Source organism: Amblyomma maculatum, chromosome 10 (genome assembly GCF_055883805.1).
Source record: "Amblyomma maculatum isolate TAMU_Amacu chromosome 10, ASM5588380v1, whole genome shotgun sequence".
NCBI classification, from domain to species: Eukaryota; Metazoa; Arthropoda; class Arachnida; order Ixodida; family Ixodidae; genus Amblyomma; species Amblyomma maculatum.
Window position 1 is genome coordinate 105,024,651 of NC_139353.1, and position 24,033 is coordinate 105,048,683.

General features: G+C 49.3%; 1 protein-coding gene across 1 annotated transcript in view; it reads right to left on the bottom strand.

The window, feature by feature from the left end:
- The window catches only part of LOC146177180 (uncharacterized), a 46,061-nt gene extending 22,642 nt beyond the window's left edge, over positions 1-23,419 (bottom strand). The window contains exon 1 of the mRNA XM_084581481.1: positions 23,363-23,419. Coding sequence (XP_084437607.1) covers positions 23,363-23,419 — 57 coding nt within the window. The remainder of the gene's footprint in view (positions 1-23,362) is intronic.
- Between the last annotated feature and the right edge of the window lie 614 nt (positions 23,420-24,033).

The window sequence follows — 24,033 nt, forward strand, 5'->3', positions numbered from 1 at the left end:
GTGTCCACAGTGCAAGTGTGACAGTTACTGCGCCTTTCCCTTCCTGTGAACCAATTTAACTTTTAGCCACCGAACGATCGTTCCAATCGGTTCGTTGAAGTTGGGGGCGAAGTGACGGTGAGAATGTTCAAGAGATAGAAGAGAATGATGTGCTTGTCAGCACGATGACGATGACCTCGATTATTGAGTGATCCGCCTCCCCTGGAGCTCTTCAGCCATCCGCCAACAAACCACCGATAGGACCGATGGCTCGAGGTCGCGTCGGGCGGGTGTTCCGTGTTCGGGTCTTTCGGTTCTTCAGCCCCGTCAGGTCTTTGATCTGATCTGGGGTCAGTTCGTGTGCGCGCCTTGTCTTCAGATCCTGTCTGGGGGCTGGATGGCGGTATTTGCGGCTGGTGGGGTCTGGGCAGGAAAGGCTGGGGCGACGCTGCGCGGCGGCATCCCAGGGCTCTTGGTTGATGGTCACGGCTTAAAGATAGCGTCGATGCTCCAAGGTGAGAATGGAGATGACGTACGCTGCACCTCCAACCAAAAATTTACGTGGTGACAAGCGAAGAGACGGCACAACGTGGTGACAGGATGAATGATGTTAATGGCTGGCCTAGCGTGAGGGCCTCTCTCGCGCCACTGCCGATCCTCTTCGCAACAATATTTATATATATTCTTGGGTGAGATTGTTCAGGACACTCCTTTGGATGGAACTACTCAGGACTAACATGCAGCGAAGCGTCAAGCGTGGCCAACCACAGGAAGCGGCCAACTCTGTGTTCGAGCCCCCGAGCATGCAGTACATGCCGGTGGCTGAAGCGAAGCGATGACAACCACCCGCTTCCCGGTAGAAAATAATGACAGATGGCTTAGTTCTGTTATGCCTGGATATACGTAGCGAAAAGCAGTAACTACATTGGGATCAAAGTTATTTTTTCTCCAGTCTTCTGCGCCGTTCGCCAGCTGCTAAACTCTCCTTGGCTTCCATGTCGAGCGCGTTTAAGTTGACCGGCGTTGTATAATTCGTTCACAAGGAAGGAAAGGCGCAGCATCCGTCACTAGATGATGATGATGATGGTGTTATCTCGTGGAAGGCAAGAAGCGCTGCCAGGCGGCGTCGGAGCGCACTCGCTTTTAGTGTAGCTTTTGTACCCTGAAAGCTTCCATACACCTCGCGTTTCCTGCAGAGCCATTGCCAAAGGCTGTGTGTTCTAGCTAGCTACGTACTGCTGCAACAGCCATCACTTCATTGATAACGACAGGCAATTCTATTGCCAAATTTTAGACGTTTTGGGATTGCGGAGCGTGAGTGAGTGAGTGAGTGAAAAACTTTATTAAGTATATTTAAGGGAGGGGGATGGTAGGTGGGGTCCCTAGTCCGGGACTCCAGCGGCTGCCGCTGCTACCCGCGCACGTGTCACGATGGCCCGTTGGGCCTCTAGTCCAGAGCTGGATAGGGCAGCCTCCCACCCCTCAATTGTTGGCACTGCATTCGGATCATCTGGAGGATTGTGTGGGCAGGTCCACACCATGTGGTGCAGGCCTGCGGAGCGAGGTCCCTGCTCCAAAGCAACAAGCCATCCGCCTGGCGGAAGAAGCCACAAAGAACCAAGACCTCACTCCCTGCTTCTGATCGCGGAGGTCCCGGCGTTCTTTCATCAGGCCTACGTTCCGGGGGAGGGGACTAGGATAAAGTTGTTATCAGATCACATCACACATATACGAAGCTGACTCCACCGCGCGTTCGATCCAGGCGTCCATGTGGCGCCTTGCATTTGGCTACCGTAATTTGGTGCTTCCTCGAACGCCGCACCAAAGAGAATTTAGGAACAGACACAGTATAGCAGGCCTCAGCAGCATGTAAAATTGCTTGACATCAAAGAAAAGGTGCAGTATCTGTCACAATTCTGCGCGGACACCTTACCCGAGCTGTAAAGAAAAGGAGGAAGGGGGCAGTAATGACTGGTTATGACGTCATAGTCATTAGTGCCAATGTATTCAATGTATTCACAGTCATTGTATTCCGGGGACCTTATAAATGGACGGATAAAAAGAATCCAAGAAAGCGGAAACGAAGACGTCGAAAGAGAATATTTTGAGGGCGAAACTCTGAACTACGTTAAAGCTATGTTATTAAGGAGCTTTAAGAGGGTAACCTTCTGAAACAAAGGAGCAGGCCAGGGAAGCAGAATAGAAATCATTTTAGCTAAGACCACTCAAAACTGGCAATGGTGGAAATAATTACACCTGAACTTACATAAGAAAGGAGAGAAAAAATTTCGAACTAGTTGAAACATGAATGTGGTTCAATTGGCAAAGGAACTTTTTAAGCATTGGAAATAGTTATAACGAATAGGCGAATTTCGGGCCGCAGGCGACTCAGTAAAAAATATTCCTTTATAAAAGCAAAGAAGAGAGGAGGCATATCAGCTGCTCCAGATTTCTTACGATACAGGCAGACATACAAAATGCAATTATAAGTAAAAAGAAACAAGTTAGTCGGAGGACTTAGAACAGCTGGTATCCACAAACAATGCTTAGAAAAAGCTAAAGCAGAAAACTGTCCCTTCAGTTTAGGTTCCCAGTACATAAACGACAATGTAAACAGGGAGCGCCTTAGAAATGTGCTAAAAATGAACTTATCTAGTTATATATACATTATTTCCGACGGGAAGTACACCGAGACAGTAAACGTGAAATCATATGGAATGGAATAAGAAGCACTGCTACATTAGAAGTATGAAAAACAAATGAAGACCGTCCTCTATTTTTATTTTGTGTGCAAAGTAGACAGAATAGCCGTAGAACCGCGGTTGCCGTGATTACTAAATGCTCACTATATTGCACTGTTGGTAGCTAGCGAGGAAGGTTTACAAACTGTTTTATTTTCGTGAAACAAAAAGGGCGCTCGAAGCATCGGTTTTAGCGCAACAAATCTAGCCAGGTGATGTTCAACGAATAATATTGTTACGGGAAGAACCACAGTCCGATAGCTGTCCACACAACTAACTTAATGACAGCACCGATTGCAGCACCCTCAGCGTCAGGGATTCTGTCGCACTTCATCGTCCTCAGCACGGCCAGCGAATACCGTTAGGCAACACAGCCCGCCCCCCCTCCCTCGGGAAAAGCACAGTCCCGGTGCGTTCTACGTTAGCGAAATAGAACGTGCATAATAGGGCTTCAGACGGAACACATCCACTATTTCGCAGGTTGGCGCTATGGACGAGGACTTCAGATACACAGGTTCTACTTCGTATATGACGTCAGTCACGGGGAGCAAAACACGGTAAGGGCGGCCTGTGTAACGGGGGAAAGGTCTTTGACACAAACCCATTCGACGGCACGGGAGCCAAAGCAAGACGAGAGATCCAGGAGTTTAATGGACATCACGGTGGCGACTGTCGTACCGGAACTTTTGGGAGTCTTGGGATGCAGAAAGCCTGGCACGAGCTATCCGGCGCGCGTCATGAGCGCGGGCGGCGGCATCACTGGCGCAAGTACTGGTGGCGTCTGCCGCGGGTAGCGAGGTGTTGAAGGATTGGAGAGTATCCAGTGGTAGAATGGACAGATGAATTGTAAGCGAATATAACAAAGGCTAGGTTAACGCCCGAATCTGCGGGGTCATCAAACACACGTACATGGCCAGCATGTCTGTGAGGGTACAATTTGGACGTTCCGTGAGGCCGTTGATCTGGGGTGATAGGCGGTGGTGAATTTGTGGCGGGTGGAGCAAGAACGGAGAATTTTGTCAACCACTCGCGACAGAAAGCAGCGGCCACGGTCAGTTAGTAGTTCAGGAGGGGCACCATGATGAGGGATCACGTTTTCTAGAAGGAAATCAGCGACGTCTCTGGCACAGCTAGTCGGGATGGCTCGGGTAATAGCGTACCGCGTAGCGTAATTGGCGGCGACGGCGATCCATTTGTTCATCATCATCAACATCATCAGCCTGATTATACCCACTGCAGGGCGAAGGCCTCTCCCATCTCTCTCCACTTAACCCGGTTCTGTGCTAGCTGCATCCACTTGACCCCTGCGAACTTCTTAATCTCATCCGCCCACCTAACTTTCTGCCGCCCCCTGCTACGCTTTCCTTCCCTTGGAATCCAGTTTGTTACCCTCAGCGACCATCGGTTATCCTCTCTTCGCACTACATGTCCTGCCCATGTCCATTTCTTCTTCTTAATTTCCACTAGAATGTCAGTAACTCGAGTTATTTCTCTGACCCACTCTGCACGCTTTCTATCTCTTAATGTTACCCCTACCATTTTTCGTTCCATAGCCCTCTGGGTTGTCCTCAACTTAAGTAGAACTCTCTTGGTTAGCCTCCACGTTTCAGCCCCATAGGTGAGTACAGGCAAGATGCAACTGTTGTATACTTTCCTCTTGAGCGATACCGGTAAGCTGCTAGTCATAATCTGCGAGTGCTTGCCAAATGCGCTCCATCCCAATCTTATTCTTCTTGTTATTTCCTTTTCATAATCCGGATCTGCGGTTACTACCTGTCCTAAGTAGATATATTCGCCTACTACTTCCAGTATTTCGCTACCTAATGTAAACTCCTGTTCCTTCCCGAGGCTGTTGAACATTACCTTAGTCTTCTGCATATTGATTTTCAAGCCTACCTTTCTACTTTTCCTGTCTAGGTCATCAATCATTATTTGCAGTTCATCTCCCGAGTTGCTTAGCAAGGCAATGTCATCAGCAAATCGCACATTACTGAGGTATTCTCCATCTACCCTTATCCCTAACTGCTCCCATTCCAAGTCTCTGAATACTTCCTCTAAACAAGCTGTGAATAGTACTGGGGAGATTGTGTCTCCTTGCCTAACACCTTTCTTTATGGGAATTTTGTTGCTTTCTTTATGTAGAACTATAGTTGCTGTGCAGCCACTATATATATCTTCCAGCACTTTCACGTACGGCTCGTCTACCCCCTGATTTCACAATGCCTGCATCACCGCCGAGGTTTCAACTGAGTCAAATGCTTTTTCGTAATCAATGAATGCTATGTATAAGGGCTGGTTATATTCCGAGCATTTTTCTATCACCTGATTGATGGTATGGATATGAATGATAGTAGAGTACCGTTTCCGAAACCCTGCTTGATCCTTTGCTTGATTGCAGTCTAAGGTTGTCCTGATTCTATTAGTGATTACCTAAGTAAATACCTTATACGTAACAGACAGTAAGCTGATTGGTCTGTAATTTTTGAGGTCCTTAGAGTCCCCTTTCTTGTGAATGAGGATAGTGTTTGAATTCTTCCATGCTTCCGGTACCGTCGATGACACCAGGCACTGCGTATACAGGGTGGCCAGTTTTTCTAGCACGATATCCCCCCCGTCCTTCAGCAAATCTGTAGTTATCTGATCCTCTCCAGCTGATTTCCCCCTTTTCATAGTTTCTAGTGCTTTCTTGACCTCGTCCTTCGTCACTGGTGGAACGTCTTACTGTTTTTCCCTACCGCCAATCTCATTACGGTCCTGACTAATTTGGCTACTGTAGAGATCTGTATAGAACTCCTCGGCTACTTTGACTATCTTGTCCATATTAGTGATGACGTTGCCCGCCTTGTCCTTATAGCATACATCTGGTTTTTGCCTATGCCCAATTTCTTCTTTACCGCTTTAAGGCTTCCCCCGTTCTTTACAGCATGCTCAATTTTCTCCATGTTATACTTCCTTATATCGGCCACCTTGCGCTTATTGATTAGCTTTGATATCTCGGCCAATTCGATCTGGTCTGTTGGATTGGAAGCTTTCATACTCTGCCGTCTCGTAATCAAATCTTTCGTCTCCTTAGACAGCTTACCGGTATCCTCTCTAACTATCCTACCGCCTACTTCTACCGCGCACTCAGTAATGATATCTCTGAAATTATTGTTCCTTGCCTCTAAGGTAATATCGCCATCCTCAGTTAGAGCTGAATACCTATTCTGTAGCGAGATCCTGAACTCTTCTGCCCTCCCCCTCACCGCTAATTCGTTGATGGGTTTCTTTCTTACTAATCTATTGCGTTCCTTCTTCAGATTTAGGCTAATTCGGGACCTCACCATCCTGTGGTCACTACATCGAACTTTCCCGATTACCTCTACATCCTGCACAATGGCGGGGGTTGAACACATTATGAAGTCGATTTCATTTTTAGTCTCTCCGTTAGGACTTTTCCATGTCCATTTTCGGTTCTTCCGTTTGCTGAAGAAGGTATTCATGATTCGTAAGTTATTGCGCTCTGCAAACTCAACTAGTAACTCCCCTCTGCTATTCCTAGAACCAATGCCATAGTCACCTACTGCCTTGTCTCCTGCCTGTTTTTTCCCTACCGTGGCATTGAAGTCGCCCATTAGTACAGTATACTGCGTCTTTACTTTTCGCATTGCCGATTCTACATCTTCATAGAAGCTTTCAACTGCCTTGTCGTCATAACTACATGTAGGTGCATAGCCCTGTAAAACCTTCAGTTTATACCGCTTATTAAGCCTAATTACGATGCCTGCAACCCTCTCATTAATACTATAGAATTCATCTATTTTACCCGCTATATACTTATTGACAAGGAAACCTACTCCTAGTTGTCGCCTTTCTGGTAAACCTCGATAGCACAGTACATGCCCATCCTTCAGTACAGTATATGCCTCATTCGGCCTCCTAACCTCACTAAGCCCTATGACATCCCATTTCATGTCCTCTAGTTCCTCTAACAGCACTGCTAAACTAGCTTCACTAGCTAGAGTTCTAGCATTAAACGTTGCCAGGGTCAGTTTCCAATGGCGGCCTGTCCAGCGGAGCCAGGCTTTCTTAGCACCCCCTGCTGCGTCACAGGTCTGACCGCCGCCGTGGTCAGTTGTTCCGCAGCCGCTGGTGACTGAGGGCCGGGGTTTTATGGAGCTTATCATAGGAGGTTGTGGCCAATTACTGCACCAGGGTGGCCAACTCCTGTTCTGGTGAGGGAGTGCGTTGCCGGAGGTGTTCACCGGCATCAGGTCGCACCCCAAACCTGTATATGCAATTCCATCGACACGCGGATTTTTTTTTTTTTCATCCGGTGGAGAATTGCGCGGCACTGGGATTTGAACCCCGGTCCTCTTGCATGCGAGGCGGATGTTCTACCGCTACGCCACCGCTGCCCCCACCCATTTGTTCACAGAGGCAGAAACTGGGAAGGGGCCAAGACGGTCAATGCCTGCATGGGAACACGGGTCAGCCGGTATAGGGATCGGCTGCAAATGACTTGAAGGCTAAATTGTGGGCTTATCTGACGCTGACCTAGTTCGCATGGGGCAATTCACAGCTGGATGGAGCGATAGAGCCCCGGCCCGTAGAAACGTCGGCGCAGGCTGTCGTATGTGCGAGAGACACCTAGGTGGCCAGCCGTGAGAGCATCATGGAAACGTTGAAGAATGGTGGAACGCGGGTTTTGGGGAACGACGAGCAAAAGGTCTGTGCCATCTGGTCGCCTATTACATCGGAATAAGGTGTTCTCGTGTAGTATAAATAGGGCGAGAGATGGATCAGGGCGGTCGAAGGTAAGACGGAGGATAAGGGAATGCAGCTAAAGATCTAAATGGTGTTCGTCGGAAATGTTAGAAAATGCCGAGACAGACAAGACAGATGCGTCATCATCAGTGTCGGTAGGACTAGGGGAGCCGACGGGATGACGGGACAAGCAGTTGGCATCTTGGTGACGCCGGCCGGACTTATAGACGACGGAAAAGGTATATTCTTGCAATCGTAGCGCCCAGCGCCCCAGACGGCCAGTAGAATCTTTGAAAGGGGAAAGCGAACACAAGGCATGATGGTCTCTTATGACAGTAAAAGGGCGGACAAATAGATAAGGGCGGAATTTTTTAATAGGCCAAACAAGCGCCAGGCACTCTTGCTCGGTGATAGATTAATTTTGTTCTGGTGTAGATAGGAGTGGGCTGGCATACGAAATCAGCCTTGGATGGCCGTGTTAAGTTAAAGTTAAATTGGTTCACAGGAAGGGAAGGGCGCAGTAACTGTCACACTTGCTCTGTGGACACCCGAACCGCGCCGTAAGGGAAGGGAGGAAGGTGGGAATTGTCGCTGAGCGAGTATAGCTCCCATGCCATGGCCACTTGCGTCGGTGCGGAGTTTCTTATTAGCTGATGGGTTGAAATGGGCCAATTGGGTGGAGTAGTGAGAGCAGCAATAAGCTCCGAGAAAGCTGCAACTTGCTCAGGCCCCCAACAGAATGAAACGTATTTTTGGGGAGGTGGGTGAGACACCACGACCGCCTCTGACTATCTTTAATACCCGACTTTTCCCTGGCTATCAATGTGCCAAAATATCGCTCTGTCTATATGTCGCGCACCTCTTCCAGTCCAACACCTCTTCTTCTTCCTCGTCGTTCCACTTGCAGATTTTTATGCGAATCTGCAACAGCAGACAGGCAGGCAGGCAGGGAGACAGGCAGGCAGGCAAACAAGGGGGCAGGCAAGGAGGCAGGCAAGCAAGCAAGCAAGCAAGCAGACTTTTCTGCCCTTTCTACTGTTTTCGCGCACATCCTTCGCAGAAACTGTACCATGGGCAGAAAAGTATATAGAGGCCCATGGCGTGTCAAACTTCGGAAAGCAAAGCATTCCCGAAAGACAAGGCGGAAAACGCCATCTCCAAACCTACCGAGAGAAGGGAAACACTGCTTCCATCATCGGACGCGAAGAGCCGCAATGGAAACAAATGTTTAATAGTGCGCCCACAAGACATCGGCCCGAAAATTGCCTGGCTGTTTACGGCGACGAATCAGAACCGCCCAAGAAAGGCCGAAAATGCGGCAAGCTAGGTCATCCAAGCTGGAGATGCTGGGCAAATGCCTCAAATTACAGAGAGGAAAATCGGGCGTTCACTGCAGTAGGCAATGACAACGGATAGCTTGTACTTAAGGACGAAGGAAAGATCCCCGTCATCAGTGCCGGTTTCACTAATAAGGAATGTGCAGCCAGGGAGTGCATGCCTGTCGTGACCGTATGAATGGGGACTACACTGTTCGAGCCCTAAGAGACACAGGCTGCAACACGGGGGGCGGGTAAAAAAGGACTGGGTGCGGAAGGAAGATATCACTGCTACTAACTCTGCTGTTTTTTTACTTTACCGCTCGGTCCAAATGCTCTCAGATGCTTCAGAAGGAGGCGATCGACATTCTTGGCCCATTCAACTCAAAGTCCACTCAAGGCAATAGGTACATCGTGACCATGGCGTTGCATGCCACTCTGTGCCCTGATGCAGTCGCGCTTGCTAATACCGGGACCGAAAGGGTAGCCGAAGCTTTTGTCGAAGTGTTTTCCTGTGTAGAAGTGCCCATAGAGGTTCTCAGTGACAGGGGCGGTAATTTTACATCCGAATTATTGAAAAAGGTGAACCGTTTGTTGTCTGTAAAACAGCTGCATACCTCTCCCTGCCACCCAATAGCGAACGGCCTTGTCGAACGGTTTAACGGCACGCTAAAACAAATGTTGAAGTGCATGTGTCAGGAGAGGCCGACTAATTGGAATCGGTACCTGACACCACTCCTGTTCGAAAGAGTAAAGTACCCCAAGAAGGCCTTGGCTTCTTTCCCATTCGAACTTCTATCTGGGCGATAGGTGCGTGGACCCCTGACTGTACTTAGAGAGTTTGAACTAATGCAACCATGCCTGACGATTTGCGAACTATGTGTGTGTCCATCTTTGCTCTGCGGGGCATACTACAGAAAACCTGTCAACTTGCCAATGAAAAGCTGGAGCATAGGGGAGCGTTAGCGCTGCCACTACGAAATGAAGAGCCGCAAACGCACACTTAAACCGGGAAAGCAAGTTCTTATTCTTTTTCCTACAGAGATCAATAAGCGGATCATGCTTGAAAGGGACGGTCATCAGCCCCAGGAGCGCTGTCGACTATGAAATGGAATTGGGCAATGTCACAAAGGTATCTCATATCAACATGATAAAGAAATACCAGCAAAAGGAAGACGAAATCATTGTGCAAGCCGTTGGTGCAGTAATATTGCCAGAAGAAGACACAGACGCTGGAGAAATAGAGCTTCCTAAGCACTCCCAGACGCAGCCTATCACGCATGTATACATTCCCGATAGACTGACAAGCGTACAGCAGGTTATTAGTCGGCTGGAATAGTTGTACGGCTTGCACTGTTGCATAGCAGCATTGTTTTGACTGGTGGAATGAAATCGTACATGATGTGCCTGTATATTGGGTCTTGCTGGATTATTATCGGGGATCAGTGACTTAATAATAATAATATATTATTAATTGGTTCACGGTAAGGGAAAAGCGCTGTATCTGTCACACTTGCGCTGTGGACACCTGAACCATGCCGTAAGGAAGGGAAGATGGTGGTCGTGAAAGTTAAAAGAGAGAAAGGGGAGCCTAGTGGAGGGCTATGGAGTAATTTCGACCCCCTGGGGACCTTTAACGTGCGCTGACATCGCACAGCACACGGACGCCACTTCGGTTTGCCTCCATCTAAACGCAGCCGCCGTGGTCGGGTTCGAATCCGGGAGCTCCGGCACAGTAGTCGGGTGTCTTACCACTGTACCACCCCGGCGGGGATCAGTGATTTGTGACATGAGCTTAGTGTATGACTGCCGAAATAGAGTGTTGTGCTACTATGCGGGTACTGATGGGTGGGCATGTGGTGCGCGTCATGAACCGTAGTGAGTGGTGAACGATCTTCAGTGCATCGGACGGAATCAACCCACTGCACTGGGGCACAATAACGTCGTTCAGCCAGATTCAGCGCTTGCGGAAGTCACCCATATTCTGATACAATATTATTCAGTGAGGGACAATGTCACAAGCTACCTCAATTATAGAGAAGTTGCGGGATCTCCCCGCTCCTACGACCAAGCTCCTACATGAATCTGAGGGCAGCGAGCAGCCAGCGCGTGTCCTTGACGATGGGCCGCAGCGCAAGGAGCCGGGAGTATAAAAAGGCAGATCGCAGCATGCCTGCGGTAGTGCGCTTTGGGAAGATTCAGACTTCCGGACCTCTCTCGCGTCCGCTTCTTCTGGGACAGTGTCTTGTTTTTCACCGAGCCCGCGATTAAGTCATCGTTCTTCTTATCGATACTGCAGCTCCTACCGATGAACTCCGCAACCACGACTCCTCATCTAACGAGAAAGCCGTGAGAATTCCTTTTTGTCACAGACTATCTGTTAACAGAGTGTTGTTTTCTCCTGTGTTTAAACTTTATCTGACAGCATTTTTACGCCGTCCTCTGTGTTATTCTGGCCCCTACTTATTATACCTGGAATACTTGCTTTTTATCTTTATAGTCTTTTTTTATTGCAATGTCTGTCCATTGCCTTTTTCTTCCTTGGCATTTACTGAGTCGTATTTTATCATTATCGTGTCGCGGCGTTAGCGTTTTTTTCGTTTTCCTAATATGCAGTTTAATGAGGACCTTTAGCTATAAATATTGATACGTGGCAGAAGGCTAGTTTAGGAAAACCACCCCAGCTAATGACAGACGTAAGTGTTCAGGCTAGCCCCAACCCTGGCTTTGGCTTCGTCGTCTAGCTCTCACTGTTTTTTCATAGTCGTTGTCTCCGGTGGCATATAACTAACATTACCCCGCCACGAAAAGCATCGTCCCAGTGTATACTACGTCGGGAAACTACAGCTGAAGTGGTAGGGCTTCATGCGAGCGACATGAACGATTTTGCAACGTGGCGTATCGAGCTGTCGGCGTTAGTGCACAGGGGTGACCTCGTATGTCACAGACGTGACTGGCCGTAAAACATGGTAGGGGCCTGTGTACTGTGGCAAGAGCTTCTCACAGAGCCCAACTCTACGAGCTGGAGTCCAGAGCAAGATGAGAGAGTCCGGAAAGTAGTGGACATCACGATGTCGAGAATCATGGCGCAGTTTTTGGAAGTTCTGGGAAGAAGCCAGTCGGCGGCGGGCAACAAACAACACGGGCGACGTCAGCTCGTGATATGGCATCACGAACAAAGGAGCTTGCATCAGCGATGTGAGGCAGTACGCTCACAAACGGAATGAGAGGGGTCACGGCAGAACAGAATATAGAAAGGCGAGTAGCCCATTCTATTATGACTGGAGGAATTACACACAAACGTAACAAATGGTAAAGTAATATCCCACTCACGATGATCAGCCGATACATACAGTGACAACATGTCCGTGAGTGTGAGATTAAGGCGTTCGTTGAGTCCGTTCGCTGGTGGATGGCAAGCGGTGGTGAAGTAGGGCTTAATGAAGCAGTATCGGAAAATTTCTTCGACTACTCGAGCAACGAAGCAACGACCACGGTCTGTGAGCAGCTGGCGTGGAGGACCGTAGAGCAGGATAACGTCGTGGAGGAGAAACGCAGCCACGTCAGTTGCACAGCTGGTGGGTATCGCTCGTGTAACGGAATAGCGCGTAGTATAGTCCGTAGCCCCCACAAACCATTTATTCCCCGATGCAGACAGAGGGCAAGGCCCGAGGGGATCAAGGCCAACTCAGTAAATTGGGTCTATTGGAATGTCGATCGGCTGTAGGAATCCAGAAGGCACGACTGAGGGCTTCTTCCGCCGCTGACACCTGTCACAAGAAGCGACGTAACGATGAACTGAGCGGTAGAGGCCTGGACAAAAGAAGCGCCGGTGGACGCTGTCGTACGTACGAGATACGCCAATATGACCCGCATTGGGCGTGTCATGCAGCTGCTCATGAACGGTGGCACCCAGGTGGTCGGGGACTACGAGCAGAAGCTCAGCGCCATCAGGGCGCATATTCCGCCGATATAAAGTGCCGTTGCGGAGAACAAACAAAGCAAGGGTAGCGTCAGGGTGATCAGTGCTGAGGCTGTTGATAATGCCGCAAAGCTTGGAATGTAAGCGCTGCTCATGACGAATGTTTAAAAGGTGAGAGATGGACAGCACACAGGTGTCATCGTCACTCTCGCTTTCAGGCGGCGGATCTACTGGGTTGCGGGACAGGCAATCGGCATTAGTGTGTAGCCGGCCAGACTTGTGAACGACAGAAAAAGTGTAGCCCTGAAGACGCAGCGCCCGACGCCCAAGACGACCAGTAGGGCCCTTCAGCGTAGAAAGCCAGCATAAGGCGTGGTGGTCGGTGATGACGGAGAACGGGCGGCCAAACAAATAAGGGCGAAATTTGGAATGGCCCACACGAGGGCTAAACACTCACGTTTTGTGATCAAATAATTCCGCTCAGCCGCTAAAAGGAGGCGATTGGCATAAGCAATGACGCGAGTGCGGCCCGTCTGCTGTTGGGCGAGAATGGCACCAGTACCGCGGCCACTGGCGTCGGTGCGTACCTCCGTTCGTGCTGAGGGGTTGAAGTGTGCCAGGACGGGCGGGTTTGTGAGGGCTGCGATAAGCACAGAAAATGCTTGTGATTGTTTTTGGCCCCAGCAAAATGGAACGTCGTTCTTCAGAAGAAGTGCGAGTGGACGAGCCGTGTCCGCAAAGTTGTGGACAAAAAACCGAAAATATGAGCAAAGGCCAAGAAAAACTGCGAACGTCTTTGGTACAGCGGGGTGTAGGAAATGCACTCACAGCACGAATTTTGTCGAGGTCGGGTTGAGCGCCGTAGGCATCGACCAGGTGTCCGAGCACTTTTAGTTCACGTCGGCCGAAGCTACACTTCTTTGAATTCAGCTGAAAGCCAGCTCTTCGGGTGACTCCAAGAATGGCATCAAGGTGATGAAGATGGCTCTAGAAGGGCACGAAAAGACAACGACGTCATCGAGATAACACAAGCACGTCGTTCATTTGAAACCACGTTGAAGGGAATCCAACGTACGCTAGAATGTAGCGAGCGCATTACATAGGCCAAAAGGCACCATCTTGAATTGGTAAAGGCCATCGGGTGTGACGAAGGCGATCTTCTCTCGGTCCCGTTCGTCGACCGCGATCTGCCAATAACCGGAACGAAGATCAATCGAAAAGAAATAACTGGCACCGTGTAAGCAGTCGAGGGAATCATCTATCCTGGGAAGTGGGTAAACGTCCTTCTTTGTAACCTTGTTGAGGTGTCGGTAATCAACGCAGAACCTCCTGGTATTGTCCTTCTTTTTAACAAGTACGACATGGGATGCCCAGGAGCGGCTCGAAGGCTCTATAATGTTTCTTGCCAACAGCATGTCCACTTCATATTGTACGACGCGACGTTCAGAAATGGCGACTCGGTAAGGTCTTCTGTGAATTGGTCTGGCGTGTCCAGTATTGATGCGATGAGTAACGAGGGACGTTTGTCCCAAAGGTCGGTTACCAAAATCAAAAAATGTCACTGTACGAAGTCGGAAGGCGCGTGAGTGCTTGAGAACGATCGGGACACAAGTCAGGAGCTACCATTCCTGATATGTGAGCCTCCGTAGGTGGGGACTGTGCAGGTCGTGTCGATACCCCAGCAGTAGTGTCAGGTAAAAGTGCAGATACATTAAAATCATAGAGTGGTGCCAGTTCGACGAGAGAAATGGCGTCAGGAAAAATTTCCACAGAAAAGTTGAAGTTGAAGACGGGAATATAAGTGTGGTTATTCTCTACGCGCATGATATTGTGAGGGAGAGCTATGCTACGCTGAAGAGTGAGTCAAGTCGGTTAAAGGCGAAACAACGTAGTCACCATCAGGAATGGGGGAAAAGGCGACATGAGCATGTACACAGCAGTTTCAGGTGGCATACGAGTAAATGCAGCAGAGCGCAGACGGAGCGTTGAAGCTCCTTGAGCTGGTGCGTCAGGGTGAGAGGCAAGTCTCGATGAAGCAGTCCAGAAGAGCAGTCAATAAGAGCAGGGTGTGCAGTTAAAAAGTCAAGGTCTAATATAAAATATTGGGGGCAACTGATGAGGACTGTAAATAACACATAATGTTGCGGCCTGCAACACTAAGACGTGCAGTACACATACCAATAACAGTAGCTGTGTTGCCATCCGCAGCACGGATTGTAGATTGGGTAGCGGGTGTGAGGACTTTTTGAGGAGTCGGAGCGAGGAACCGAAGACAGAAATGTGGGCGCCAGTATCAATAAGTGCAGAAATTGGTCCTCCATCCACAAGAATATCAATGAGGCTACGTGTAGGTGCGGGGATCAGTACCGAGTTGGCAGCCCTGGTCGGTAATGCAGTGTCACTTCCGGGCGCTGCATTCGCTAGTTTCCCGAGTAAGTGCCGGCTTACGATGAGGAGGAGCTGCAACGAGGTACCGGTGAACGGGATCGAGGAACGCGGGGAGATGGAGATCGACTGGAGCGACGAACAGTTGGGACGGTTTTGGTGCGAGGCTCATCCAGTTGGGGAGGAAAGTGTCCAGGTCCATCATAGGTGGGGTGGGGCTCGGCTGGTTTGGTAGCAAAGCATCGAGGTCCATAATATTACCGATGGTCAGCGTTATGTTAGTAGCGAGGGGTGGGGAAGGTACGGCTATGACCACAACGCGAAATGTTGCCGGCGCGACAGCAAATAAATCAGATTGGCCTGTCCACTGAGGTGCGCCACTCCGCAGGATTGTGACCAACGTAGCGACGTGGGGAGGTTGGACTGGTGTGTTGCAGCAGCTGCTGAAGGAACAGGGTGCGATGCTAGCGGGGGCGACACGGGGAGGAAGGCCGACGTTTGCAAGTTCCTGGCGGATAACGGCTGTATCATGGCCACGGTGTCGGGCAGCGGAGACGGGAGTGGTGCAGAAGTTAGGGCCTCGAGTTCTCTCCGGACGATCCGAGTGGCGGTCGTGGTATGGGAGGGCTGCTGCAAAGGGGCCAGGTCATTGCAGGATGAAGTAGCCGCCTAGTTTGGAAGACGCTCACAGCCATTCACAGGACGTCTTTGTTTTGCCTCCTCGAATTTTCTGCAGACTTGTAGCACCGGGTCAACAGTAGAGCAGTCCGTGCAGAACAGTCTGTGGAACGCATCATCCGCGATGCCCTTGAGGATATGCCCTATCTTGTCAATTTCCAAGATGGAGCTGTTGACCTTGCGACACAACGCGAGCACGTCCGGTTTGTAGGCAAGGTAGGACTCCGTGGGGGACTGGACACGAGAAGAAACACTATAGCCAAACGGGCGAGTTGGTGGAACATATTGGATGGAAAAACAGCGCTAAAGACAAACACGACAGCAAAGGAACGCAAGACGAGCTTCATCCACGAGAAGAAAGGTCCATTTTTGCGGCCAGAGTCCGCCCAATGGGCTTCCCGAACAGGTCCTGAAGCTTTTGCTTGTAGATGTCCCAAGTAACAAGTTCTTGTTCGTGATTTAAGAACCATGTTCGAGCTGTTCCCGTCAAAAGGAAGATGATGTTATAGAGCATGATAGTTGCGTCTCAGTGGTTATTCCTGCTGCAGCTCTCTTACTCATCTAGCCAGTCGTCCACGTCTGGGTGGTCGTCGCCAATAGTGGCGAAGTTTCGTGATCACTACTGGTTGAGGCGATGCTCCCGCGGTGGTAGGTGCTGTCTCGGAGGTCATCGTGGCTGTTTTTGACGTCGTTGTGATGCCAGGTAGGGGATGGCCGCTGCGCAAGTCCAGCTTTTAGCAGTGTAAATGAGTTAATCTATGCGCACTGGGATCTTGATTCACCTCCACCAAGATGATGCGTGACAGAAGGCTAGTTCAAGAAAACCACAACAGCTGATGACAGACGTAAGTGTTCTGGCAAGCACCAAACCTGGCTTCGGCGTCATCGTCTCTCACTGTTTTCCATCGTCGTTCTCTTCGGTGGCATATACGTAACAATATGGAATTGTTTGTAAAAAAAGTGGCTTTCTTGTACTTATAGCTCAGTTACACACTGACACGTACTTCACTGGTTGACCAGCCTAACTTTTAACTGTGTCCTCAAATCTCACAAAGGAACGACGCGTAACCGTAATGGGGATCCCGAGACTGTGTTGATCGCAAACGCGACGGCTTGTGACAGTTTTCCTCACCGCTCTGACGCATTCTATCAAATTGGGGCGCCGTGCAATAATTCATTCGCGCAACACGATTTTAAAATGTGCAGATTTCGTGGCTTCAGTTGAGTCGATGTCTGTGGGCAACAATGTATTGTGACGTCACAAACATTATATCCGCGTTATTTTCCAACCCCCGTGTCATGATGAAATTTTGAGACGTGTATTAGGGTACCTAAGAAGTTTTGCGTACTGCTCAATGATTTCCATGCTCTATTTCGAACATCCAACGCACTTGCACGGGTTTTTTCATAACTGTATGTGACGCCACCGTTTTGTCAACTGGAACTTCATTTCTTGCTATGAGAACAGTTTTGTTTTAGATTTCCGTTTTTTTTTTTTAAATTGTTCGACTTTTAATTTCGAAGAGCGGTTTTTTGTTTCGGAATCAGGACACACTGTGGAATTTAATGGAACCAAAATCTCAATATGCTGAAAAAGCCACCGGAGTTGCCTTTTATACATTCTATGGAATGCTTTACGCGGCAGTAATTTATCCGCATTCAAAATGGGTCGCTCCTCAAGCCCTCATTGGTCATGCATGCCGAGTACTGCTTATGCTTTTTTAAATTTCAACAGAATTGCGAGTCCTGGCTGTCAACACCCGAGAACATCAATAACGTGTCACGGTAATCTTAATAGTATGTTCCACGTAAACCCGTACGTGACAGCGTTTGATATTTACATATCTCGACATAACAGCAGCGGGTGTGGATGGCTCGCCATAGCTCGACTGCATGTACGTGCCATCATCTGTGATGTCATGTGAAAGGAATGCTCTCGGGGCCTCACGCGGAAGTTTCAAATTCGGTTCAAATTTTGATTATTTATAATTATTTTGTGTGTTGTAAAAATGTAACCACGCACTGGGATGTATACCTCCTCAGTAACATAAATCAACTATTGGCTCACTATTGTCGAAAAAGCGCTTGAGGCGCTCTTTAAAGAGTCACTCACGATCACAACGCGCCGCCATTCCCCATACTGCCCAAGATGTCTGCTTTTCGTAGGAACACGTTAGGATGCGGGAAGCCCAGGCGAATCCAGAGCCCTAAGTTGGCCAGTCCCAAATACTAGAGAGGCTTCTGTTCTAATCTATAGTACCTGAGTGGCGGCACCGACATGGCGACGACAAAGCCTTGACCAGGAAGGGGCACCTAAGCGCCGGCTTTAGAATAGCACTAAAAAATTTACGCTTGATTGGCGAATATTTCTGGAAAGCATGTTGCCGAAGTGGCTAAAAGAGAAGGAATCGATACGGCATATGTAAAAGAGAGTCCGACTTGCTGATTTTATTATGTTGCTATGAATGTCGACAACTTAGCTAATGTGAAATATGGAAAAGAAAATATTTCACTAAATCAGGTGAAATAGGCTTGATGGCAGTGTTAATACAATTAGGCACATCAAACATTCATATTATTAATTACACAACTATGTTGCGCATTTGTTTTGCGACATATAATAAAAAGATCCAAGTGTTACAACAGAGGCTGTGATTACTGTGGTCTGGTTATTGTATATAAATTTGAAATGCTTCATTGCTCGTTATGCAACCTAATCCACAGTGAAGAGACGGAAAACGGTAGATGATAAATACAAGAAAATTAAACCGGAATTCCAAGACACCTAAAATCTGTGTTGATTAGGGTGAAAACAACAATTTTCTACCAACAGCTGCTTATTATTCAATTCCCTTAATTACAGTTTTGAAAGAAAAAATGCAGAGGGATGTTAGACATGACAATATGATAGATGACTGTGACGAATCTTATAAAACTTAATTTCGGGGTCAAAACACACAGCGCAGACGCGATGCTGTGATCTACATTTTTAGGGCTAAATTTCATAACGCTTTTTACCTAATGTTGTTTAATTACTTAGAATCACAAACCCTCGGCACTGCTCAACTGAAGGAAGCTGCAAAAGGTGCTCCTAATTCTCAAACCGTCCTTTTGGCCGCTTTCTGCTCAAGGAGCCGCTGTTACACATATGGTGTAGATATTTCGCTCCTAATACCCAAACGATCTGCGTCTAACGAAAAAAGAAAAAGCAAGCACAAAATTTATATCTCGAATTCAAATTTTCTCCCGCCCCTGACTCCTTCGTATTTTCTTGGCACCCATTCAACTGTTACACGTATTTCGGGTTACACGGCCCACTTATATGCACATTCATTTTGTTTTTTTACTGAAATGTTCTTCACTCGCAACTTGCTCCTTATACACTCTGCTGCCTTTTTTACTCATTGTTACCGCGATCATTGTACAGTAACTATTACATAGTGTATTAGTGCTGAGTTCAGGCTGGCTTGTATTCATAACCAGAGGGCGCTTGCCTCTGAGGGGCCTGTCATCCTTACCTAATTCACATTTTCATATCCTTTTCTGCGGAGCACCATCATTCATGGTAGGGATTGCTGTTTGTGAAATTTTTTACTCAACACTTGCTGGGCTTCTCTGCCCACCCTGAACTGTCTGCTTCCTAGGTTGCGGATAAATTATTTTTGTTTTAGAAATTTTATAGCAGCTTTGTGCATAGCCTATTTTGAAGCCCAGTGATGGCCTACTAATCGTTCAGTTACTTCTATTTGCAATATATTGATACGTGGCAAGGTAAGGCCAAGAGATTAGTCTAAAATGACACCACACACAGTACACAGAAACACAGACGCGTCAACCGGGCACTAACCGACAATACTCGAACGTCGTCTTCACCGAAACTCACGAGATTCTTCTTCTTCCGTCCTTATGCAGATATCAGTGCATGCACCGCCTAATGTAGCACTACCCGGCCGGCTGAAAAGCACCGTCCCGGTGCGTACTAGCGTCCAAACCAGGGTCCGTGTAGTACGGCTTGAGGCGTGCAACATGGGCCGTATCGGTGCGTGGTGTAGAGGTAGCATTGCGGGGTGTAAGGGCACAATTTCGTATGCCACTGGAGTCACTTGCCGTAAAATGCGGTAGGGTCCTGTATAACGGGGTAAAAGTTTTGCCAACGCGGCGAGCTGAGGTCCAAAGTAGCACGAGAGAGCTGCAAGAATACTGGGTGTTGCGATAACAGGAATCATAGCGACCTTTTTGGGAGTGCTGGGAGGCGGCGAGTCGTTTGCGAGCAACAACGCGCGCAGAATCAGCTCGGGCTATGGCGTCACGACCATATGATCTGGCAGTGGCGGCAGAAGGGTGTAAGATGTCAAAAGGAAGCAGAGGTTCATGGTCGTATAGAAGATGGAAGGGAAAGTAGTCGGTAGTGTCTTGACGCGATGAATTGTATGCAAATGTCACAAATGGAAGCGTTATGTCCCAGTCGCGGTGGTCATCGCAAACGTACATAAACAGCATGTCAGTTAATGTCAGGTTAAGGTGTTCAGTAAGCCCGTTCGTCTGTGGATCGTAGGCAGTCGTGAAAGAGCGGCGAACGTTGCACAATCGCAAGATTTCGTCGACTATACGCGCAAGAAAACAACGGCCCCGTCGGTGAGCAGTTGGCAGGGAGCTCTGTGGACAAGTATAACGTCGTTAAGGAGGAAAGCAGCGACATCAGTTACACAACTGGTTGGTATCGCTCTTGTGACCGCGTAGCGTGTGGTGTGATCAGTGGCCACCGCAATCCAATTGTTCCCCGATGCGGACAGAGGAAAAGGCCCTAGAAGATCCAAACCCACTCGAGAAAATGGATCTATGGGGATGTCGATCGGCTGCAGGAGTCCTAGTGGTAAAACTGATGGCTTTTTCCGGTGTTGACAGCGGTCACAAGCAGCCACGTAGCGGCGGACTGCGCGGTATAGGCCTGGCCAAAAAACCGACGGCGCAGACTGTCGTATGTGCGAGAGACGCCTAGATGACCCGCTGTGGGAACGTCGTGAAGCTGTTCAAGGACGGCTGTGCGTAGGTGCTTAGGTACTACTAGTAGAAGGTCGGGGCCATCAGGTCGCATATTGTGCCGGTATAAGGTGCCATTGTGGAGCACAGACAAACGAAGGGAAGGGTCATGGGGATCAGCGTTGAGGCGATTGATAATTTCGCGAAGCTGAGGGTCCAGGCGTTGCTCCCGGCGAATGTTGGAAAAGTCAGAAATACAGAGCACGCAAGCGTCATTGCCATATTCAGTTTGGCTTGGCTGGTCGACTGGATAACGGGACAGGCAATCGGCGTCTCGATGCAACTGGCCAGACTACTGAAAATGCCTACTCCTGAAGGCGCAGAGCCCAACTTCCAGGGCGGTCAGTAGGGTGTTTGAGTGTGGAAAGCCAACACAATTCGTGGTGGTGACTACTGTGAATGGCCGCCCATGCAAGTAAGGGCGGAACTTTGTAATGGCCCAAACTAGGGCTAAGCACTCACGTTCAGTGATGGAATATTTCTGTTCGGCCGCAGAGAGGAGTCGGCTGGCATAGGCGATAACGCGAGGTAAACCGAGCTGACGTTGTGCTAGAACGGCAGCAATTCCATGACCACTTGCGTCGGTGCGTACTTCTGTGGGCGCTAACGGATTGAAGTGAGCCAACACTGGAGGAGCGGTGAGGTGGGCAATAAGAGCGACGAAGGTGGCCGATTGTACGTGGCCCCAGAAAAAGGAGACCCTTTGTTTTAGAAGCTGCGCGAGTGGACGGGCGGTTTCAGCGAAGTTTGGTACAAATCTCCGGAAATATGAGCAAAGTCTGAGGAAGCTACGCACTTCGTTGCTAGATTTCGGTATAGGAAAATCACTTACAGCTCGAATTTTTTCATGGTCCGGCTCGATGCCATGGGTGTTGACCAAGTGTCCTAGGACCTTCAGTTCCCGGCGACCAGAGCTACACTTCTTGGAGGTCAACTGAAGGCCAGCTCGTCGGAAGACGCCAAGAATAGCCGAAACATAATGGAGGAAGCCCTCAAAGGTTGATGAAAATAAGATGACGTCATCGGTGTAGCACAGACATGTAGTCCATTTAACCCGCGTAGTAACTAGTCTGTCATGCGCTCGAAGGTCGCAGGGCGATTACATAAGCCGAAAGGCATCACCTTGAATTGGTAGAGGCCATCTGGGGTGACAAAAGCCGTCTTTTCGCGATGTCTCGTCAACAGAGGTCTGCCAATATTCAGAACGTAGATCGTTGGAGGAGAAGTAGTTGGCACCATGCAGGCAGTCGAGAGCGTTATCGATCCTTGGAAGAGGGTACACGTCTTTCTTGGTTATCTTATTTATGTGTCGATAATCTACGCAAAACATCCAGCTGTTGTCTTTGTTTTTAACGAGTACTACCGGAGAAGCCCGGGGGCTGCTCGACGGCTCAATAATGTTGCTGGCCAACATTTTCTCCACTTCTTCCTGAATGACCCGCCGTTCGGAAAGAGCTACTCTGTAAAGTCGTCTGGGAATAGGGCGAGCATCTCCAGTAACAATGCGATGTGTGATGACGGACGTCTACCCCAGGAACCCGTGACCGAAATCTAAAAAGTCGCTGTAGAACCGTAAAAGGCTGGCAAGGGCTCTGGCATATTCGGGACGCAGGTTAGAGGCAATCATGACTGAGATGCGGTCCCCCGGACTATGTGACGAGACAGGTTGTGCAGGTACCTCGGCGTGACGGTCGGACAGCACTGCAATAATAGTAAAGCTGGACAAATGTGACCGCTCAGCAAGGAAAATGCCCTCCGGGAGAACTTGCGAAGACATGCTGAAGACGGGAATGTAGGTGAGGTTATTCGCGACTTGTACAATGTTATGAGGTAAGACGATGTTGCACTGTACAGTGACGTCGGTGATGGGGTTGACAACGTAGTCGCCGTCAGGAAGGGAGGGAAAAGGTGGCATGGGTACGTATACTGCTGCCTCGGACCGCAGGCGAGGCTGGTAATGGTGGGAACTAGGGTCATGAACACAATTAGGCAGGGCTAGGCGCAGATGTCCGAAGGCACAGTCAGTGAGAGCGGAATGGGCTGTTAAAAAGTCTAGGCCAACAATCACGTCTTGAGGACAAGTAATAAGGACGGCGAAGAACACAGGGACGTATTGGCCGGCGATGCTGATGCCTGCAGTGCACATTCCGATGATGGCAGCAGTGTTTCCATCAGCAACACGAACTGTAGAGGTGTTATCGGGCGTAAGAACGTTTTTGAAGCGCTGGCGGAACGACGACCTAAGGACTGAAATATGTGCTCCAGTGTCAATAAGGCCTGAAACGGAGACTCCGTTCACAAGAACGTCAATGAGGTTACGTCTGGGTGTGGAGGTCGGTTCCGAGTTGACAATCCGGGTCGGTAATGCAGCGTCACTCGCGGGCGCTGCACTCGCTAGTTTCCCGAGTAGGTGCCGGCGTGTGATGGGGAGGTGCTCCGATGAGGCACCGGTGAACGGGATCGACGAGCCAGTGGGGATGGAGATTGTCTGGAGCGATGGGCAGTCGGGACGATTTCGTTGCGAGGCTGATCTGTTTGAGGAAGATAATGTTCACGTCCATCATAGGCCGCGCGGGGCTCCTCTGGTTGGGCAGGGCAGCGCCGGGGTCCATTGTAGTATCGACGGTCGGCGTTGTTCTAATAAGAGCGAGGGGCGAAGAAGGTACGGCTACGGCAATAACGAGATGTGTGGCCGGCGCGACAGCAAATGAAGTAAATTGGCCTGTCGTCTGAGGTGCGGCGCTCTGCAGGATTGCGGCTAAGGTAGCGACGTATGGAAGCTTGGCTGGCGGTAGCAGCAGCCACTGCATGAACAGGGTGCGTTGGTGACGGTGGCGGCACGGTGCTGGAGGAGATGCCGACGTTGGCGAGTTCTTGGCGAACAACGGCCTGTATTATGGCCATAGTGTCGGGCGGCGGAGACGTGAATGGTGCAGAAGCCAAGGCCTCGAGTTCTCTCCGGATGATCCTACTGATGTTCACTGAATGAGAAGGCTGTTCCAAAGGCGGCAGGTCAACGCAAGATGATGTAGCCGCCGTGTTTGGAATGCGATCAAGGCGATTTACGAGACGGCGTTGTTTAGCCTGCTCTAAATTTCGACAGACTTGAATTGCCGAGTCGACGGTAGCGCAATCCGTACAGAAGAGGATGTTGAACGCATCATCCACTATACCCATGAGGATGTGCGCTATCTTGTCACTTCTTGGCTTGGAGATGTTCACCTTG